This window comes from Strongylocentrotus purpuratus, unplaced genomic scaffold, assembly GCF_000002235.5.
Source record: "Strongylocentrotus purpuratus isolate Spur 01 unplaced genomic scaffold, Spur_5.0 spur5_scaffold_14, whole genome shotgun sequence".
Classification (NCBI taxonomy): Eukaryota; Metazoa; Echinodermata; class Echinoidea; order Camarodonta; family Strongylocentrotidae; genus Strongylocentrotus; species Strongylocentrotus purpuratus.
Window position 1 is genome coordinate 36,037,712 of NW_022145599.1, and position 23,686 is coordinate 36,061,397.

At 37.5% G+C, this 23,686-nt stretch overlaps 1 protein-coding gene across 1 annotated transcript; it reads left to right on the forward strand.

Annotated features, from left to right (window-relative positions):
* Nucleotides 1-932: 932 nt before the first annotated feature.
* On the forward strand, nt 933-21,436 carry LOC590757 (putative RNA-binding protein Luc7-like 2). Its single transcript, XM_030984850.1, has 9 exons — nt 933-1,081; nt 2,409-2,500; nt 4,084-4,182; nt 5,346-5,456; nt 9,154-9,297; nt 16,538-16,714; nt 17,503-17,837; nt 18,825-18,884; nt 19,319-21,436. Exons 1-9 carry the CDS (start codon nt 1,021-1,023, stop codon nt 19,710-19,712), a joined length of 1,473 nt encoding a protein of 490 aa, XP_030840710.1. The 5' UTR covers nt 933-1,020; the 3' UTR covers nt 19,713-21,436.
* Nucleotides 21,437-23,686: the final 2,250 nt, after the last annotated feature.

Below are 23,686 nucleotides of genomic sequence, written 5' to 3' on the forward strand. Positions count from 1 at the left end.
CTTTTCATTTTTTATATGAGCCTTTTCCATTTTTCCAAAATGCCCCTTTTAAACATATTGATAAATAGGCTACCCCTATTAAAAGCTGACAGGTGCCTATCTTTTCGTTCAACAGATTCCTCATTTCCGATTCTCACAAGTGCCTTTTTCATCTCTGGTGAGTGTCCATTTTTAGGTGCAAGAAGTCTGTGCAATTTTTTCCTCTGATAATGGACCTTTTTACTGTGACGTGAGCACCTTTTCTTTTCTCTTGACTGTCCTTTTCCCCCGTTTTGATAAGTGACCAGGCGCGTACACAGGGGGAGGGTTTTGGGGGTTAACCCCCCCCCCCCTTTTGGTATTTTTGTGTGTAAACCCCCCCCCCCCCCTTTTGGATTTTTTTTTTTTTTTTTTTTTTTATTTTTATTAAAAAAATAAATAAAAACATTCCCATGGCTGACCTCAAAAAGATGACCTTACCCCCCCCCCCCAACGGAGCAAAATGTCAAATTTTCAAATTTCGATACCAAAAAAAAAAAAAGTGTCCTCTTAATATAATATAATATAATATTCCTGAAATTTATAGAAAAGATAAATGAAATTGAATTTTGAAAAGAAGGAATAAGAATGTGCTTTCCGTCAAGGCGTCATTCACATTACCAGCAAAAGGCGAGCAAATTATCTAACCCCCCCCCCCCCCCCCCCCCCCCCCCCCCCCCCAGCTAACAAAGAAGCGGCCCGACTTCAAAGAATCCCTGAAACGCTCCGTCCGATCCCTTCACGAGATCTGCGGCAAGGATTCATAGCGCAAAATACTGGGCGCGGGCAGCGCACGCATGCACAGTATGGGTGTAATGTAACGCGCGCGTAATTACGTACGTACGCGTCGCGTCAATAATGCATGCAAAGCTAAGTAACTTATGATTCGATTGATGGACATCTCGGGACTGTAAGAGTAATTTAAAATTAAGAAATTCTGTTTACAAATCAGTTTTCCGACATCACATTTAGTATCTGTGTAAAGTGTGTGTGGTCGTCGTCATGTCGGCCCAAGAACAGATGCGGAAAATGCTCGATGAGCTGATGGGGACGTCTCGAAATGGTAAGGTCCAAACCTAGGAATAGGTAAAAATAGCCTAGGCCTAGAGGGGTCTAGCCAACATTTCCCTAAAAACAAAGTCAAAGACATACTTTCGTATCCATTTTGGACCCCTAGCTCCGGCGTTGAGATACCCCACTAAAACATAGACTACCAACAAATCAACTTGATCTTTATCAATTGTTCAAATAATGGTCATGATATCATTGTCTATTTCTTACCCCTTTCGTTTGTTGGAGTAGATTCTATTTTCCCTAAAAACAAAGTCGAAGACATCATGATTTAATTATGATAGGCCTAGGCCTATTTACTTTCTGACACTGTTTCGTGGCAAACTGCTGCATTAGTGGGGTATCTCAACGCCGGAGCTAGGGGTCCAAAATGGATACGAAAGTCACTGAAAGTACACTAGCGCCTTTTTGGCGCTTTGCCACGAAACAGTGTCAGAAAGTGAATATCATAATTAAATGATGGGCGCTTGTTCAGAAGCCTAGAAATTGACCATTCAAAATTTGACCTGTAACTTAGACCCTAGATCTAGATCTAGGCCTATGTAAGTTCGGAACATGGAGTCTAGGCCTACCCAAAATGTTTAAAATGAAGTAAAAATTCATCAAATGTCCAAATAAAGATCATGAGGTAAATTCCTCATGTTTATTGCCTGTTTCGTGTCAATTTTCTTGTTATTTTTTTGGAAAACATTGATATTAGTAGTAGGAGACCCTAGATCTATACACCTTTTCAAAGGTTTCACGGCAAACCACTGCAAGCAAGTTAATAGGCCTACTGATGGTGGGTTGCAAGCGCGCGCCTGTGTGAAGTTATCTATCGTAATAATAATCTGAGACATTACGGTAGATTACTTCACACAGGCGCTCGCCTGCCCGCAACCCACCTTCGGTATGCACTTGTATTGTGCAGTGGTTTGCTGTGAAACCTGTGAAAAAGTGTATAGGCCTACTAGAACTAATATCAACGTTTATCTGGGAAATACTCCAAAATCTACACAAAACGCGTAATAAACATAACAAGTTTTAACTCATGATCTTTATTTCGACATTTAATGAATATTTACTTCCTTTTAGGTATGTTTTAGTAGGGTATCTCCACGCCGGAGTTACGGGTCAAATTTTGGACCCGCATCCCTTCGTCAGTATACGGATTACGGTATGCAATTGTATTATTATTAATTTATGCAATCAATTTTAGCGAAATCCCTGCGCAAGCTTCTTTTTACACGTTTTTTTTCTTCAATTCTGTAGTCTGACTCTAAGCCTGGTATTGATGATGCTGTGTTTTTATGTTTTGCATTTCTGTCCTCTTTTTTCAGGTGAAAATGCAGGACGCTTTCACTTCACGGATCCAAAGGTTTGCCGCTCATTCCTGCTCAATTGTTGCCCACATGACATCCTTGCTAGCACGGTAAATATCAAATCTTCTTATTAAATTCTTCAATGTCTGTTTGTTTCTAAATAATTTGCCATTTTTCAAAACTTTGAATTACGAGGTAATAATTGAGATTTCCAAAACAAAAGAAAAAAAAGGAGAAAGAAAGAAGCTTGTCTTTCCTTTCAACCATGTTAATACTGATAGAGGCAGAAGGGTCGAGGGAAAATATAAGAGAGAACTTGTTCAGTGAATGTTGAAGTAAAATCTGAAAAAGGAATATGGTATCAATCTTTGAAGTTGTTTTGTCCCAGTGTAGTAGGTGCTGACAAACAAAGTTGAAAATATTTTTGTTTGCTGTGACAGTACAAAGCTCCGACATAGGCGCAATCCCAGAGATGTCAACCGTTACGGTTTCGCCGCATTTGTTACGGTTTTAATGCTCATGTTACGGGGTTACGGTAAACAATCAAAAGGTTATGGGAAACAATAAATAAAAGTACATTATAGCGAATGACGCCTTATCACATAGCCTCCGTACACAGCGCTGCTTGTCGCACGTATTTATTCATAAGTTCACTGAACTTGACTACACTGAATAGGCACTTTCGCACACATGGTCCGTCCGCCGCCATCTTGTTTAATTCCGAAACAACACGGCTGCCGTCATTTCTGCTTTGATACTAGTATGCTACGTGCGGTCGTGCGTTTTGGGGGGAGCATGGTGGTGGATGATCGTGCGCACGGCGCCCGCAATACCCATTCAAAATATAGTAGCAAAGACTTTGGTGATTCAGCGGGCGCATTGCAAGTGCGGTATACAGTGTGTTGTTGTTCATGAACGCCGGGCCCAGCGGCCTGGGCTGGTGTGTCTGCACTGGTGAGTGTACGTGTGCGTGTGTAGTATACAAGTTCTGCCATTTGACTGTGGATTCGAATTCGCCGTTCGACACTTGAACGAGGTGTTTTCTTCCTGAATATTATCATGAATTCACTCAAAAGAGCTAGTAACCGAGGAGGAGATCCTTTGACTGCAAACAGATTTTTAAAAACGTTTTTATGCAGTAAGAGTGATTGGTTATTTGTGTACGTTTTACTCGAAAATTATGCTGCGGTGTCTTGTGTTCTGGAAAGACTCGTTTTTTAGAAGAAAAAATGGTATTAAAGCATTCAAAACTAAGAAATATCAGCCCAAAGAGAGAGGTTTAAAAAAAAAGTAAAACAGATTTCCGACCAATCGACCCATGTTTTTGCACCTAAAGGGCAATACAACATCTTTTTTTTTAGGCCTAATTATAGTAATGACCAATGCTTAATTCTGAAACTCATGATTTGAAGTACTAATGACCACTTTTGTCGCTTCATTATCTTATACATATATTTGTTCCTTATTTCATCTATATCTATTAACGTGATATAGACCGTATGTATTTCTTGTAATTACATGTATGTATTTTCTTGAACAAATTATTGTTACGCCAGTGGAAACCAATTTCTATGTAACATGTTTGCAAAGACAAAATAAAAAAATATCTTGTCTCTTTTATCTTGTTACAACTGGCCATAAAACAATATTATTGATGAATGATACTAATGTGAATGTATTATTTGCTTGATAGCGTGCTGATCTAGGTGCGTGTTCCAAACATCATGACCCTGCTTTGAGAGCTGACTATGAGCAAGCTGCTAAAAACAAAGACTTCGGATATCACATTGATGTAAGTATGATACGTTAATGTCATGAGCAAACAGGTTCATCAAACAAAACACTGAATAACCTGAGAGGTCATCTTTAATGATATTTAAAGCCCCACCGCACTACTTAAAGCTACTTGTGCCCTCTATATAGCAAACAATGCCTAATCGGTGCCTGTTGGTCCCCCATGATCCCCTTTTTCTTATGTTAATTGAGAGCTGATTTGATGAGATAACCACCTGTTGGTGACCTTGTAGGGAGGTCTAATCCTTCCTGGCCAAATTAGTGCAGATGGGCTTTAAAGGGTGTCACAAATCACAAACAATTATTCACATGTGCAACATACAGTGATACACTACAGAGCCTAAGTGGACACAGCTGTTTTTACAAGACATTAATGGAATTTGGTTTGTACAGAGGCTCTTTCATAATTTTGTGGGCTATTTGGGGAAATGTTAGGGACCATACCCAAGACTCAAGACTGGGCCCCTCTTTAGCAGTGCAAAAGAAAGGAGTAGTTTAGACTTTAGAAACAAGGATATTTTTACTAGTCTGGCACCTAGAGATGGCTATGTTCACTTCACTTGCTCGTAATTTCATCACATGTTTTTCAATGCATAATTCAACACGACCATTCATGACTTCACATACATTGATTAGGTTAGTAGGTTTTTCTTTTATAAGCTCATGATACATGATACCTGAAATTCATTTTCTGCTTCTAAAATGCAGAAATTCAGCACCATTTGCAGATAGATACATGGACAAAATTATGATCTTTTCAATTAACATATATTCTATTTTTATACACGTTTTGATAATTGTAATTTCTTGCCAACAGAAACTGTTATAATGCTTTTCCTTCATACATCGTGTATCATGTTTCATGTATATATGAAATTTTCCCGGGAACAAGTTATGTATGCAGACTGGATTCCAAGTATTGCAGTTCATTCATTAATAACAGGTTTATGGAATAACTCGTCACTAGGTCCCCACCAAGGAAACATCCTTACATTTGAATATGTTTAGTTAACCTGTCTACTGCAACTTTAGGAGATCAGATGGGGCCCAGATTTGATCATTTGACTATCTTGTATGAGGGTGTTCTGAGTGGTAATACAGTTTGTGTTAAAAACATGGCAATGATTTATGAATGTTATCTTTTTCTTCTTTTTTTTCCAGGCTACACAGCATCTGCAGTCTTTCATTGCTGACTGTGATCGGCGTACAGAGAACTCCAAGAAACGCTTGTTAGAAACCCAGGAAAGCCTTAGTGCTGAAGTCAACCACAAGGTTCGTAAGCAATCTTTTCAAACTCTTTTTCAATTTTGTGGACATTTTTCTTTTCTTCATTTTTGTTCTCAGTAGTATCTTTCTTAAGCGATAGATTATCCAACATGTCATTGTTTGGACATTAGTACAGGGTATATCCAGACTGTGGAAGGAGCTCAAAAACAAACAAAGGAATAAACCATGAATGAGAGAACAATTTTTTTTTATGTGGTCTGTAATATTCTGAAATTTATACTCAAATCATAAATTTTCTAGTGTAATTTGTCAGTTTTTCGCAGTTGGTAGCTCAGTGTTTACCATGTTTTTATATTTTTCATGAAATCAAAATTCCCTTTTTACTTTAACCAGTGCACATTCTATTCTTTAGATAATGTTTATTGTAAACATTGCACTTAGTCAAATGAATATTCATATCAATTCTATTTCCTGCTATCCATGCTGGATATTCCCTTTACATAAGATGTTTATATTCCATGATTTATGTCCAAACAAGTGTTTAAGCCAACATCTTAATTCATTTTACTCCTTATGTTTTTTTTTTAATTTAATAGAATTTGCATGTTTTCTCTTTTTTCTCCCTATTCACCCTTATTTAATACAGTCAATTCTTAGCACAAAGTAGTGAGACCTTGAATTTTATCAGTAATAATCTATAAAATCAACCCCACCACAACTTCAAGTAAATAAACAAATAATCATAAGTGTATTTACACATTACATTTTCCCCCAATATTCAATATTTGACACCTACATTTGTCCATGTAAAGTTATTCGGATCTGCTTTCCGTAAGAGAATAAGAAGGAAAAAAAGATGCCATATTCTATCCCTGTACTGCCATTACCCTTTGGAGACCTTCATCACGGACAGTTGTTGATACTCTGTTCGTCCATTCTCTCCTCCGGACAGATATCATCACTTCAAGGCTTCATTTGAAAGCAGCGCTTGCCTTTAGTGCCATGTTAAAGGAGTTTGTAAGTTGACAGCAAGAAAAAGAAATATAATAACACACAGTTTCTGAAATACATGTGCTTAATGATTCCAACCCCTTTTGATCAGTGTAGTTGATACACTTGTATTGCAAATCCCTTCCTTTTTCTTATTAGACATGTACATAATAATTTGTTGACATTCCTCTCTTTTACAATATATTAAGAATGTTCAACTTGTTGATGGCCAATGTTTAGTTTTATTATAAGCTGCTCAGCATTTTATTATTCAACACTAACTTTCTTTTATTTTTATGGTAGTGGGGATGGTATTTGTGACTTTCTTAGAGCTTCGATTAATCCCAAGAGAGAGAGAAATAGAAAGTAGAAACCTAACTAAATTGCCATTTCAGGCCAAAAATAAACTAAACCATCAACAAGTTGTCCTGTATGATATTGATCAGTTAATGATGATGTATTCTTCTAGAACCGGTTAAAGCATTATTTTGAAGTCCTCAGTAATCACAAACATGATGAGCTTAGATACTTCAATTTCCTGTTGCACAAGTGTATACGGCACATTTCCTCAAACATATATTCAGAAGTATTACCTGTTCCTAACTCTCTTTTACCCAAATAACCCAAACACATTCTGAATACTCCAATGATATATTCTGACCCCTGGACAAACCTCGGCGAGTACCCTTATTACAGTAGGAGCTTTGACAATTCCTTCTGTTATTCTTCCAGGAAATCTGTTGTTCATTTGTAGTGCTCTAATGGCATTTCACACTCAAAGTTTCCCCCAAGAGTGCGCAGACAATATATGGGTACGTAATAAAAAATAAAAAAGCAATGTGGGGCGGCATCACGTGAGTATCAATTGTTGATATCGTAGTGTGATAGAATCGATTGTGAAACGTCATCACCGTCATGCTCCAGATCTAGAGCACTGGAAGAATGTAAGGAGAATGAATAGCTGGCTTGGCTTGGCGGGCGGGCGCACTTTGTAAGTGAACACATTGAAGACATATTTCATCTGTTTCGTATACATGCAATGATTGATTTTTATGTTTGAAAGACAGATGAGAGGAGAATGCTTTGAGAGACGAGGGCCCAGTGCAAGGCGCTGATAGTGTATTACACACTGAACCACACCAAGTCATTATGCATTTTACTTACTCAGTTACCTGTAAGGAAGGAAGGACCTTGTGTTTCTGTATTTACCTAGCGAGAAAAATGCATGACATTCAATTACTGGGGAGAAAATAATAACGTTGGATAAGTGTTCAAGGGGCTCCAATATCACCTCGGCTCTATCAAGGCTACCGTTTTCGGTATTCACAGCATTCAAGAATTTTCTTCTTACTGGCACCCATGTAACACCTGGGTGGTGAGTGGAAAATGTAGATTGATACTTCTAAAACACTGGGAACAAAAAATTAAATAAATAACTACCCTCAGTGCCCTGATTTCAAAGGTTGTCTAAACGCAAACCAAATGTCTTCTATGCATTTGTTCTTACTCAAACCAGAAATTGTTCCACGATAATGGAAATGGTCTTTTAAATGGTAAATTAGGAATGCAAGCTCCTTCTTCCTCTCAATGAGAAGGCCATACACTTCCAAACTTCGTCAGCATCATGAGTTAATCAGCCAAAATTGTTTTATTTGTCTGAAGTTGCAATCCATTTTGGAACATTGACAATACACTTTCTTTCATTCATTTGACATTGGCTTAAAATATGCATGACATGCGTATCATCTATATTACCCCTTGTTTAGTCCAAGGAGCAGCACAATTCTCTTTCATTGACAGTTTGCACAAACCTGTATCAGAATGAAAAGCAATGTGGATGCCAATTTTCCCTGTTCAAACTGGGAGTGGATAGGAAATAATGATCATTTAACGTCAAGTAAGAACAGTTTTTGTTTTGTGTAGATGATGAAATAGCCATATATCAGATGCAATGCACTTGTATTTCACTCAGCATTGCTCTGTATATTTGACTCGTCATCTTGTGCTTGTACATTTGTGTGGCCATCGGTATTGTCAAAACAAAAGAAAAAGGTTTATAAGAATGGGTGTCCACGTGCATGTGTTTTAATCAGGTCTTTCCGCAGAGGTAAAGCCACATCTCACCTCAGACTGTAATTGCTTGTAGCAGGATGGAGAAAGATGGACTGTTAGGATGATATGGAGTGGAACAGGAGCAAACGGTCTACAGGCATCTTGTGTCATCTTAAAAATACAAAACACCTCGAAGGGGCTGTGCAGTTGCCGCCTGTATGGCATCGCTATTCATGAAAGTCATCTTGTTTCTTCAGAAAACTAAGATGAGCAAGATGAACTCTGAAAATGAAGAGAAACAGTACAAAATGTATTTCTAAGTAGGACTCTGCTGCTGCCTTCATTCTCCAGATCCTGCATTTATAAGTGCCATGGGTTCAAACAGGCTGCAATCAACATGTTTGTATGTATAAGAAGAAGCAGCACATGACTGTTGAATCCTCCAGGAGCTGCTGGGATGACATCACAATGCTTGTATCTAGTGTGTCGTAAAGCTTTCACATAACCTTTGAACTGAGAAGTGTGTTGCTCTTTCACCAGGCATAATGAAGTGCTAATAAAATGGGAGTGTGTGGCCTTTCACCGTATACCATGCATCCATATATTCACTGCCATTGATTGATAAATTGAATGGTTGACTAACACCTGTTTGTTCTTTTTTTCTCGTGTTTGTATCTTGCCCCTGATCACTCCTCTGTAGGCTGATTGTGTTCATGAGATGGCTGAGATGCTGGGTAAGAAGATAGCTGATGCTGAGAAGCACGGAGAGGAAGGTGACGTAGAGAAGTCTATGGAGGTCATGGCAGAGGTCGAGGAGATCAGACAGAAGAAGATAGCAGCCGAGGTAAGCCAATCACAGGCCTGATAATTACCCAATTTAAATTTGGTTTCCTGATTATTATTTTTTCCTGATTTAACCCCTGTATTCCCTATTTTCCCCTTATTTTTCCTACTTTTTCCCAATTTTCTTTCTCAAAAGGGGGGAATGTTGACATTGCCCCCCCCCCTCCTGAAGCCTTTTTTTTAAATGGGAGGGGGGGGGTGGTTGTTTAGTGCTCACTATCACCCCTGCAATCACTTCCAGGTTGTTGCCATCCTAGCCTTTTACAGTGAAACCTCCTGAAACGACCACTTGTCTATAGATGCCACATTTTTTGTTTCTTTTGACAATCGTTTTTCATCGTTCTCTCATTTTATTATCCCCTCATCGACGAAGTCGGAGGGATATAGTAAACATGACGAAAACTCGTCGTTTAAAATTGAAACCCCCATTTGACTTTCACCACTACTAGAGCTGAGATAGTGATAAGCCCTAAGTAAACACTAGCGCTGTAATCCACCCCACCAAGACCTTGATGAGGTGATAGAGAGAGAGAGAGATAAGTATGATAGAGGGGGAAAGGAAGGGAGAAGGGAGAAAGAAACACATGCAGGGGTTCGCTGCCAGAGTTAAAATTGTTGTTATATCGCCAATTATGGGTCATTTTGCTTCGTTCAAACTTTCATTTTGGTCTTCATCTAAATTATTAGTGACTTTAGGACATGAAAATATCTTAAAACAAGTAAAATACTTATTTCCTACTTCTCATTTCCTTTCAGGCAGAGCCCCAGTAAGAGTTTGTTTACACTAGTATTACGTAAGATGATGAAGAGTCCAGCTGCAATCCAATATCTTAATCTCTCACTCAGAGCCTCAAGGCTCTATCCAAGTTTTTAACGAGAGAAACGAAAGTGGGGTAGTCCAACCCCACCAGATTTCCATTGGTGCCTGTGTAATAGTAGTAGCTCTCTCAAAGTTTTAACGAGAGAAACGAAACTGGGGTAGTGACACCCCACCAGATTACATTGACTGCTGTGTTATAGTGGTGGGGTATAGTTTTAACGAGAGCTTTTCATAATGCGCTGCAGTCCATCCTTCCTTCCATGCGTGCGTCCGTGCGTCTGTTCGTAACAAATTTGGTTTCTGATCGATAACTTCAGTAATAGTCGGTTCAATAAACGGTAAAAAACACCCCAACCCCAAAAAGATTGCAACAAAAGGTTTTTCCACGGTTTCTAGTAGTATTCAACCTCAGGGATAACATACTAAAAAGTAGACCAAAATCGAAGGTTCAGAAAGCTGTTTTTTTTTAAGATGGCGTCCAAGATGGCCGCCGATACCTACAAATGGCCATAAATCACTTATTATCCATCCTAGAGACATAAGTTTGGTGTCTATCTCACGGTTTCGGGGGTCAGAGAATCCATTGAGACAAGTAAGAATGGTTTGTGATGGTCTACGAAACCCCAAATTCCAATATGGCGTCCAAAATGGCAATAAGTCACTTATTATCCATCCGAGAAACATAATTGGGGTGTCTATGCTACGGTTTTCGGGGTCATAGAATCCATTAGGATAAGTTAGAACGTTAAAGGGATCCGGTAACTTTGTCTCAGATTTTGAAATAAAATTCTGGATTTAGCTCATGATGCAATGATAATTATAAACCTTTAGGTCACTCAGGAACCCCATGACTTTTACAAGCCGATCGCCTGTCTGATTATCAAGATATTTATGATTGGAATTACAAATTTTGAAAACCGTTCGCCTGACGGTTTTCATAACACTACAGTCTATTGGGGAAAACGAGTATGGTAAAACCGGTCACTCAAAGATTTTTACTTTTTTGAGGCACTTCTTGATCATTTTGAAGCGCAATTTTTTTAGGGCTTCAATATTACACCATATCACAGACACTGATAACACGTAGGGCCGTGTATCTCAGATTTAACATTGTTAAACGATCCCTTTAAGCAGTGGTTCAGGAAACCACAAAATCCAATATGGCGTCCAAAGGGCCACAAAACCACTAAGATTTCTCAATAGAGGGCGCACTTTATGAACAGGAAATGAACCTTTAATGTTTCTCTCTCACCCTAATGGCGTCACTGCACACACACACTGTTACATGTAGTCCATAACCTCTGCATGTATAGTGAGGTGTGCTACAAGCAGTAAAGAAGTCGCAATGAATCAACTTAAGAAGATTACTAGGTGCAGCCTCCGTATTTGACATCAGTGGAACCAGATGATTGTCCTTTAATTTCCAGCCCCAGTCTGTGATGTCCATATCTTCTCACTCTCCATCCATGCCATGACTTGGTAGCCCGGGCAATTTCTTAAGTTGATTCATTGCGACTTCTTTACTGCTCGTAGCACACCTCACTATACATGCAGAGGTTATGGACTACATGTAACAGTGTGTGTGTACAGTGATGCAATTAGGGTGAGACAGAAACATTATAAGTTCATCTCCTGTTCATAAAGTGCGCCCTCTATTGAGAAATCTTAGTGGTTTTGGACGCCATATTGGATTTCATAGTTTCCTGAACCACTGCTTAACGTTCTAACTTATCCTAATGGATTCTATGACCCCGAAAACCATAGCATAGACACCCCAATTATGTTTCTCGGATGGATAATAAGTGACTTATTGCCATTTTATGTTATGGCGGCCATTTTGGACGCCATCTTAGATTTTCAGGTTTTCGTAGACCATCACAAACCATTCTTTCTTGTCCCAATGGATTCTCTGACCCCCGAAACCATGGGATAGACACCAAAATTATGTCTCTAGGATGGATAATAAGTGATTTATGGCCATTTTAAGGTATCGGCGGCCATCTTGGACGCCATCTTGAAAAAAAAACAGCTTTCCGAACCTTTGATTTGGTCTACTTTTAGTATGTTATTCCTGAGGTCGAATACTACTAGAAACCGTTGAAAAACCTTTTGTTGCAATTTTTTTGGGTCAAACCATATCTTGACCTGACTATAATGTTTGACGGATTTTAATGAAATCAAAATACAGGCTAAGTTCGATTTCGGAGTATGTAGGTCAAAGATTAAAGGTCATAGCTCATTAAATATGCGAAAAAATACACAGCTGGTTTCCGATCGATAACTTTAATTATGTTTGACGGATTTTAATGAAATTTGATATGAAGGTACATGGCAACAAAACACAGCCTAAGTTCAATTTCGGAGTATGTAGGTCAAAGGTCATAGCTCATCAAATATGCGAATCTGGTTTCCGATCCATAACTTTTGTATTGTTTGACAAATTTTAATGAAATTTGATATGAGGTACATGGTATCAAAACACAGCCTAAGTTCAATTTCAAAGTATGTAGATCAAAGTCAGGGCTCAAATTAATTTTTTGTCCACGGGGGCTCTTATTTTAATACAATTTCCATTGAATTGGTACCCATGAAACTCCTAAATTCCTTGGTATTTTATCATTATCATTTATTTAAGTCGGCATTTTCCCTCTTAGAAATTTACTTGTTACATAGCTGTATACTTTTATCCCCGCGATCAGTGGCGGATCCAGGGGAAAAAAAAGGGGAAAGATTTATTTGTTGTTGTTGAAAACAAAGTGTTCCTTTCCCACTTGTATCACAGAAACACAACAGTTTAAGTTAAGTCTAACGTTAACGTTAATTTGTTATTAAAATGTAGAGTACAGCCCTTGGCCTTAGGCCTAATTTAGGTCGTAACTGTTACTGTTTGAAAATCTAAAGTAAAATTAGACGGTTTTCATGGTTAGACCAAGTAATTAAGAAAAAAAGTTTACCTGTCACTGAGACCAGGTCAATCAATCTTTTAGATGCAATATTAGGGTCTAACGTAAGTAGATATAAGATATGCAGGCGCGGATCCAGCGGGGGTGAGCGGGCCTTGCCCCCCCCCCCCCCCCCCTTCCGCTAAAGAGAGAGAGAGAGAGAGAGAGAGAAGGAAAAGAAGGGAAAGGGAAAGAGGAGAGAAATGGAAAGAAAGAAGAGGAAGAAGGAGATCGGGGGAGGGGGTGGGGGGGGGGGTGAAAGGGCCTTGCCTCCCAGGCTGTTGCCTCTCCCAATAAAACAAAATAAGAGAGAAGGAAAGAAGGAAATGGAAAGAAAAAAGGGAAGGAAAATTGAGGAAGAAGTAAAGAAAAGAAAGGGGATATCAGTTGCAATTTTCCCGCCAACAAGTTGCGGATGGGGGTGGGGCAAAAGGCCTTTGCCTCCCCCCGCCCCCGCTAAAAAAAAAGAGAGAAGGAAGGAAAAGGAAAAAAGGAGAGCTAAAAGGGACCCAAAAAAGAGGAAGAAAAAAAAAAAAGGTGAAAAGAATTTTGATGCGGTGTTCGAGTAGAATTCTGTGAGATGATGATATACTTTCTCGTAGCTTGATGTGACGAAGTGTCTCTATCCAGATATCTGTTGATAGTATTATAGAATATAGACGCCTGAAATGACCTTCTGCTCGTAACCGACAAGGCACCGCATTAAAATTAAATTGCAAATAGTGTTCAACAACACGATGGTGGATGAAACTTTCTAATATTCAAAGATATATGACCCTCAGACCATATTGTTTCATTATTTTTTATTCAATCAATCAAGGTCAAAAAATTGATTTATCATCGCTCTTCAATTTATTATTTCACCTTTTAATGTACTTTCATTCTTATGCATCACAAAAGAACACTGAATTGGATTCTTCAATGTTTGTTTTGATTAATTTCCTTCTCCCTGTTTAATACTGATAACATTTTCAATTTTTCGTAATCAAGGCAAAATATTATTTTCATATATTTTCTTTATGCAAGACAGGGAGAGAGACAGAGAGAATATGTTAAGTGAGAATTATCAAGTACAACTATGAATTGCATCCTTTTTAATATTATTCAATTTGCTGAAAATATTCAGAATATGAATATGATAAATCCACATAATACACCAACGCTGTTCAACGCATCCAACGCTCCAACCATAGCCCATATGCCAATGCACCATATTTATCAAATATGAAAAGATTTTTAAATGAAATTTGAAGAAAAATCAAATTTACAATGCACTGACAGGCATCAGTTGAAATCATGAATTCTCTGTGACTGGCTTAGCACTAGTTTTTGAGGGACCAGTCACTGAAGAGGAGATAAAGGGATTGAAAATTGAGAACGAAGTAAATAAAAGAAGGGGGATATCAATTGCAATTTTCCCGCCAACAAGTTGCGGATCGGGAGAAGGGTGGGGGCCGAAAGGCCTTTGCCTCCCCCCACATCCGCTTAAAAAAAGAGAGAGAAGGAAGGAAAAGGGACCAAAAAATAGGAAGAAGAAAAAAAAAGGTGAAAAGAATTTTGATGCGGTGTTCGAGTAGAATTCTGTGAGATGATGATATACTTTCTCGTAGCTTGATGGGACGAAGTGTCTCTATCCAGATATCTGTTGATAGTATTATAGAATATAGAAGCCTGAAATGACCTTCTGCTCGTAATTGACAAGTCACCGCATTAAAATTAAATTGCAAATAGTGTTCAACAACACGATGGTGGATGAAACTTTCTAATATTCAAAGATATATGACCCTCAGACCATATTGTTTCATTATTTTTTATTCAATCAATCAAGGTCAAAGAATTGATTTACCATCGCTCTTCAATTTATTATTTCACCTTTTAATGTACTTTCATTCTTATGCATCACGAAAGAACACTGAATTGGATTCCTCAATGATTGTTTTGATTAATTTCCTTCTCCCTGTTTAATACTGATAACATTTTCAATTTTTCTTAATCAAGGCAAAATATTATTTTCATATATTTTCTTTATGCAAGACAGGGAGAGAGACAGAGAGAACATGTTAAGTGAGAATTATCGAGTACAACTATGAATTGCATCCTTTTTAATATTATTCAATTTGCTGAAAATATTCAGAATATGAATATGATAAATCCACATAATACACCAACGCTGTTCAACGCATCCAACGCTCCAACCATAGCCCATATGCCAACGCACCATATTTATCAAATATGAAAAGATTTTTATATGAAATTTGAAGAAAAATCAAATTTACAATGTACTGACAGGCATCAGTTGAAATAATAAATTCTCTGTGACTGGCTTAGCACTAGTTTCTGAGGTACCAGTCACTGAAGAGGAGATAAAGGGAAGGAAATTGAGAAAGAAGTAAATAAAAGAAAGGGGATATCAGTTGCAATTTTCCCGCCAACAAGTTGCGGATCAGGATTGGGGTGGGGCAAAAAGCCTTTGCCTCCCCCTGCCTCCGCTAAACAAAATGAGAGAAGGAAGGAAAAGGAAAAAAGGAGAGCTAAATGGGACCAATAAAGAGAAAGAATTCTTTAATAATTTTAAAGGAACGTCAAAGCTTTCGCATAGGAGGAGGGGGGGGGGGGGTGGAACCAAATTCAGACAAGGATTAAGAGTCGAGAACAGTACAACGAATCGTCTTCTTTTCTCTAATGATTTAATGAAACGTCAAAGCTTCCGCGCGGACGGGGGGGAAAATGAATTCAGACAAGAATTTTTTCAAGAACGGTACAATGAAACGTCTTATTTCTCTAATAATTTAATGGAACGTCAAGGCTTCCGCATATCGCGCGCGAGGGGGAAACTGAATTCAGACGAAGTTTAGGAGTCGGGCAACGAATCGCCTTCTTTCTCTAATAATTTAATGGAACGTCAAAGCTTCCGCATATCACGCTCGAGGGGGAAACTGAATTCAGACGATGATTATTATGGGTGATGAACGTTATATGGCATCATGCATTCTCATGAAAAATAAAAACAATCAAAATTTAATTGTTCTTAAGTTATTTTCTTGTTCAAGGAGAACATACAGTATCACTATCAATCAATAACAATGATTATGTAAGTAGTGTGATGGTGGACACCAAGCTTTTTGAGTTAAACTGCCCATAGAAGTGCATGTGTCATTCATATTTTTTATAACAGAGTTAGCAACTATTCAAGTTTGTAATTTTGTCTCACTTCACAGCAAATACATAATAACATTTTCTAAGAATGAACCATGTTTAGGCATATTTTAGAGGGTTTCATTTTTAAGCATTCATGTCACACTTTCATTACCAATTAGTATTGTGATGAGTCACGTTAGACAGCTAGAGATAGGCAATCCTGAATGTTATGAATGCTTTGAAAACGGCTGTTGAATGAAGAGTATCATTTTGTGAAGTTTCTTGCTTTGCTGTAGTATGTTTCTCCTATAACTCATGACGTGCTTTGATACCTTCCACAGGAGGAGCTAAGGAACTCCATGCCAGCATCCACCTACCAGCAGCAGAAGCTACGTGTCTGTGAGGTGTGTGGAGCATACCTTGGCTTGCAGGATAATGATCGCAGGTTGGCAGATCATTTTGGAGGAAAGCTTCATCTTGGATTCATTGAGATCAGAGAGAAACTCCAATGGCTCCTGGTAAGCTAATGTCCTCTTTAAAAGAAAAAGTCCTCAAAAAGTCATATCTCTTAACCTGGTAAGATAAAGTCCGCTTGAAGAAAAAAAATTAAGTCATGTCTCTTAACCTTAAAAGCAAAAGTAGCCCCTCTGCAGTCGGAATCATTTATTACGTTTAAGGTTAACACATCTTGTCTTAACCTTTGTCAATGAATGCTTGTAATGTTTATAAAATGTCCCTTTGTGCACAAATAATATCTCGTCATCATCCATACTCTTATGATAAAAAAAATGTCAACATCAGAATATCTAATGATGAACTGTGTGCGATTAATGAATGACTTCAAAGACATTTTTTTAATGACAGAAAAGACAACAGCTGGTGATTCACAGGAATTTATTCTTTTAAAGATAAACTTGAGTTCTGGTAAAAAATGAAAATGAATTCTCACAGAATCAAACAAAACTTACACTGAATGTTCATGATTGCAAATAAATGTCATTTGCCAAACAATTTGGTAGAAAATGTATACTGGCTGAGTAATGAGCATAGAAAGATAAGGAAATCAAGGTTGGTAGCCCGACACAATTTGTGTAGTCCCATATACATCTTTCTGTGTACAGTGCTTGTTACTTGATTTTGATGACTCCAGAACCTTGCAGTACACACCAATACTTACATGCTACAGGATCAACTTTTTCTGATCCATTCCACACCTTTTCTTTGACAATACAGTCACATGACAAGAACTCAACTTTATCTTAAATTTGCCAATTGCTCCTATAATGGGGTTTGTTTCTCTTTACAGAACTATTCTGAGCAGCAACGAGAGCAAAGAAGGATGGAGAGAGAGCGAGATGACGAGGAGGAGCCTAAGAGCAGTAGCAGCTATCGTGACAGACGAGACAGAGGAGACAGAGATAAGGAACGAGAGAAGGACCGTGACAAAGAACGAGATAGGGACCGAGATAGGGACCGAGATAGGGACCGAGACAGGGACCGAGACAGGGACAGAGACAGGGACCGAGACAGGGAAAGGGAAAGCAGCAGTCGCAACAGAGACAGAGATAGGAATCGAGATCGGGATAGAGATCAGGATCGAGATCGGGACAGAGATCGGGATAGAGAGAGAGACAGGAGAAGGTATGTCAGAGTTCAGACTCGTTCAGATATGAGCTTCTTATGTGTTCAAAAGAGATATCTCCTTTTATTTGTAATCTGGAATAGATGTATGATAGATTGATTGATTCTAATAATGAACCAATAAAGGTTGTGAAGAGGTACGCAACATTTTGCCTGGCAACCGACGATATCACATATTTATTTGATAAATAAATTTTAAAACTGCGAGTCATAAAATATCTTGTTTTCTTTATTTTCTTAAATAGATATAGTTTAAGTATTTTCAATAGGATATGTTCTTTGGTAACCTCTTACTTGCATATATTGATTTGCTTGTCGCAAAAGCAATCTTCAGTTTCCTTTATTTCATAAATTCTTTGATGTCATGTTTTGATGCAAAATGGATGTTTGTAACAATTGTGCTACAACTATCTTAGATTTTGACATTTTCAAACAATTTGAGTGATATTAACCCTCATAATTTATTTTGGTAATTCAGGATAAAATCTTACGGATTGTAACAAAGACTAAAGTATATAGCCGATAGTGTCAAAATCATGAATTTGCCTTTCACGGTTTTGTGAAACAGGTTGTCTGCTACAAGATATCTGTAGGTCGTGGACAAGGATATTACTGTCATGGAGCTGGTTTCATGAAATGACACCCTAGGTGTCGTTTCACAAACCCATCCTAAGTACAAGTTCACCTACATCTCATTGAAAAGTGTGTTAAATTTAAAACGTGTGTTATAATGGGTCGCCAGCGAACTTGTACAAGTTCACCGACATCTCATTGAAAAGTGTGTTAAATTTAAAACGTGTGTTATAATGGGTCACCAGCAAACTTGTACAAGTTCTCCAACATCTCATTGAAATGTGTGTTTTTTTAAATTAAAACATGTGTTATAATGGGTCACCAGCGAACTTGTACTTAGGATGGTTTTGTGAAACACTGCCCCGAACTTCTGAAGGATCATTGATAAGAGTATTCTGTTTGTTTGTCTTTCAGATCTAGATCTAAGTCTAGGAGCAACCGTCACAGACGCAGCCGGTCTAGGGACAAAAAGAGGTGAGGATCTAATAGAACTGACAATTCAAATATCACCAAGCTTCTTGAGTTTGGGTATTCCAAAAAACAGTAGGACACTTGTATCCTGCTTTTCTTGTGACAAACTAAATGTATTTTGTAGCGTATCAAAAGCATTTTATTTAAGGTTTGTTACAGTACTTTACTATCAGAAGGTACCTGTATCAGCAATTCGTATTTCTCATTTCAACTATCCTATGCCGCAAGATGAAATTTCAACCTAGATAAAGTTCTCATGTACACCCTGTACAGGTAAAGATAGACATAAATCTGCTTTGTGAGCACTTGACCGTTTGGGTGACTACACAAGCTCTTTGATGTTTGTGTAGGGACTACACCATTGGATTTGCTCTTTCATCCTATACTTAGTTCTTGGTTTATAGAAAACATCTTTTATTCTATGTTGCCTTTATCAGGTCTCGATCCAGGTCTAAGGACCGCGACAGGAAGAGCAACAGAAGCAGAGATCCTGACCGTGATCGAAGGCATAGGTCAAGGTCTCGAGATCGCGATCGACACTGTGATCGACGCCACCGCTCGCGTTCCAGGGAGCGTAGTAGTCGTCATTCGCGATCCCATTCCCACGAGAGTGGAGAAACCAAAGAGGAACCACGTGTGAAGGAAACCAAAGTGTCTGATTACGAAGAAGGGGAGATGAGGCAGGATGATTATGAAGCTCCGCCCACGGAGATGAAGACGGAGACGAAGAGAGAACGGATGAGCTCTCCGGAGGATGGTGAAGATAGAGAAGACGAGAAAGGGAATGAAATGGATGAGAATCCTGAAGAGGATGTAGCTCCCGCATTTTGAGCTAGTTTCGATGATGCATTCTGCAATGATCTTGCTCACTTGTTTTTCAGGTGTATTTGCCATCCATTATGGTATCTTGTGGTCATGTTACCCATCGTTAAGAACTAATCAAATGCTTTTGATTCCTAGTCCAATAATGTAATAGGAGTTATTCAATAAGCACTTGTCACAGATTTTGTATTCCTTTGTGTAGTGTGAATCCAAAGTAATTGTGAGCATGTGTTGATATGAAAAGTCATATCCAGAAACCAAGCCAAATTATAAACATAATAGCTCTATACCCTTTAACAAAAGGAATGTGTATGTTTTAATATACAAGCTTTGACTTTATTTAACAATACTTGATATACTTTTGGACTTAATTTTTGCTTTTCTCCTTGTGTATATATTTCATACCACTGTATCCTGGATGTGGGATCTACATTTTAATTGATATTGTGGTTTGTTTATGTATTCTATTGTCCCATCTGCTCGCAGCAACTTTAAGTAGTAGCTAAGCCCAATATCTTGTCATTTGTCTCAGTTTTTCATAAGATTAGTGCCAATGCTCTACAGATGTAGTAGTCTTAAAACTTTCATCAGGCAATCAGGTAACGCTTTGGAGATGAATTAAGACAAGACGTTCAAAATTTTGGCAAATGATGTGGGCAAGCGGTTGTCAGTTTACGCAAAAAAATGCATGTTTGTGTCAATCTTTTGACAACACACTTTCAACGTATTGTTGTAAACAATATCCCTTGAAACTCTATAAAGCATTGAATGTTTGGTGACTTAGGTTCATATTAAATAATGCAAAATTTACACAGATGACAGGTGGTAGAGAGAAAAGCTTGATAACAGTTATTATAACGTTGAAATAGGAAAAGAAATTAATATAGACACCTTTTACCTTTGAACATGCAATGAAGTGTATACTTACTTGAGAGTTACATAAAATCTGATGTTATATTTCATTAGTTTCTTTGAAAACTTGTTACTCTCAAGAGCAGAAGTGTAAGAATTAGTTCTGTGTAACTTTCGATTAAATTTTTTAGGTGCATGAAACCTGTTATAAATCCTGTATCTTCATTGTTCTTGAAACTATTGCAACTTTGAGAAGCCGGTCACAGTGATTGGTTTTGTGTAAGTTTTTATTTCAAATCCTTTGAAACTTTGCAGAACACTTTGTCGTAAGCAGAATATAAATCTCTGCAATAAAGCAAGATGGTAGCATACATGGCAATATTTTCACTATTTTAATTTAATTTAATAAATGGCATTATTCTATGTGATGTGATCTGAAATTCTGAATCGGCATGGACAATGTACATTGATTAAGGTAGCAGTTTTACTATGTACATTTTCCTTTCAAAGTGTGTTGTGAGTTTTCATTTTCCTTTCTCTATGCATGGTTCCACACTAATATATGCCTGATGCCCTTTGACACGCAGAATTGCATTCCAGACCCCTAAAACTCTTTAATTTTGAAAGTGGCCCACGTGCACATAACATCTCATAACTTTAGTCTAGACCCGTTTGTTTCAAAAAGAAAGTTATTAGTGAGTCCTGCTGTGTTTATATTTCAAAAACAGATGATCACTAACTCAAGTTTTTTGGTCCCTTTTTTTTGCTTCATAATGATCAAGACTCATTGTTCATCTACACATCTTGTTTTATATGTAAAATTTAAATGTGTATCATATTCTTTTTTTCTGCAAACAACAATAATTTCATGTGTAAAATGATGTATTATGTTGAAATTGCACATTTCCATGCTTATGCAATTATTATTCTCTGTGTTGATATTGTACATTATTCTGTTACAAGTCTCACCAATAAGCTGCTTTAAAAAGGTGAAGAAATATAGGCAGACTTATTAACTTGGAACCCATGAAGTTTTAATGGCAAATTTCAGCTACTCAGAATAGAATACTCGTAGTAATACTTCTGCTTCAACATGACACAAAACAGTTGCCGGTACATCTAAATTCACAACGGTTCTTGGCTGCTCTTCTATCATTGTTTTTGGATACATTGCATTTGAAATGCTAGTTGAAATTTAAACTTGTTGTCATGAATTATTTTCCCGATTTGATTCCCATGAACATGACTAAAATAGATTAAAAAGTGTAATGTTGTTCTGATGAAATGATTATACTGATTGATATCCTATCTGAATGAAAAAGGTGGATTTGTTGCCTGTATACACCTTCATTGGAAAAGTAATTTAGAATTTAAGGAGTTTATTGTAAGCCAAAAGACATTATCGTCTGGTTCAAGCCAGAAATGTTTTGACTCCTACACTGTAGCTCTGAGTTAAAGGGGAAGTCCACCCTGAAATTAAGTTAGTTTTTTAAAGGAGTAGAAAAATGAGAGAAACAAGTCAGTGAAAGTTTGAGCAAATTCTGATTAAAAATAAGGAAGTTAGGATTTTTGAAGTTGTGATCAATCAAACACAAATTGGCAACTCTATGACGTATCATGCGAGCTCAACTTCCATTTGCTCAGTACTAAAAAAATCTAAATTTTCATATTCCCTCAAGAAAAATTTCAACCATACATGCACCCTAAATATAATAATTGCAAATATGTTTCTATACTTCCCCTGCAAGGAACAAATATATATTCCGTCATCAATAACGAAGAAAACATGATTTTATGGAATATTATGCACAAAGCAAATGAAGGAGAGCTCGTATAATAAGTCACAGAGTTGCCAATTTGTATTTGATTGATCACAACTTCAATAATTCATAACTTTCTTATTTTCATTCAGAATTTGCTCAAACTTTCACTCACCTGATTTTCTTATTATTCTGCCTCTATCGAAACAAATTTATTTTGGGGGTGGACTTTCCCTTTAACCCGCTTCTAGCTCTGAACATGCATGTATGATGTCTGTATGTAAGCATTACATACATACATACATACATACATACAGCCATAACCTGAGAAAAGTCTGTTCAGCAGCTAAATGGGCTAGATGGTTACCTGTTTGAATTCTTTGACTAAGATTTCTTTCCTTTGAACAATTTTTTTAATGTCTGTAATTTGCTCTGCTGCCTTACAGATTGTTTAACACATGGATGCATTTGAACATTACATCTTGTAAAATTCTGTAGCAGCTTTTAAACGTTTTGGCAAGTCGTACACGTAGCTTTTTTGTCCCATATGTTATTAAAAACATCAAGGATTTCAGTATATCTGATGGTAGTATCAAGCCGATAGCCCTACTAGAGTTAAACCAGAAAAAAAATCAAATGAAATGATATTTTTGTATCAACTGACACTACATGTACTTCTGACTGTATATACTGCAATCTGCTGCTTATAATTTCCTGATGTGTCCACAGCTATGCATACAATTCATCACCAACTTAATTCATCTACATAATACTTGATAACGTATGGGGCATACCTTGGACCTTCCCTGGTCAATTTATTTTGTTAACATTTTGCAGTTTATGTTGTTTACAGGTATGACTATACGCTTGGTATGTGAAATAATACATGAATACGATTCTAGATAAGCTGTGATTAAGTTGTTTGTCATGTGATTATTTTTCTCATCCCTTTTCCATTGTACATTTTGTAGAAAGTACATTCATGGTAGAATAAGTTCCCTTTTTGTAATTAAATTCTAGATGGTGAAAAACAAAAAATCTAAATTGGTGTGTCTTGTTTTTCATTCCTTCCTAGCTGGGCAGAAGTTGTACCATTCTCCACACTTCTTTCCCAACATTAGTAAGATGATATATTGTGGGAACGATAGAAATGCAGTCAAACCTGTCTTAGTGATCTGCAATCCTTTCTATAAAGCCCACCTGTCTATAGTGACCATGCATTTTGTCGAGAGAAAGAGAGAAGAGAAAGTTTTTTTTAATGTTATGAGAGCAAGGGAAAATATAGAGATCGGTTAAGAGGCGGGAAGTGGAAGCTGAGAAAGAGAAGGGGGTTAGGAGGGGAGACTATTTAACTAATATATATATAGAGAG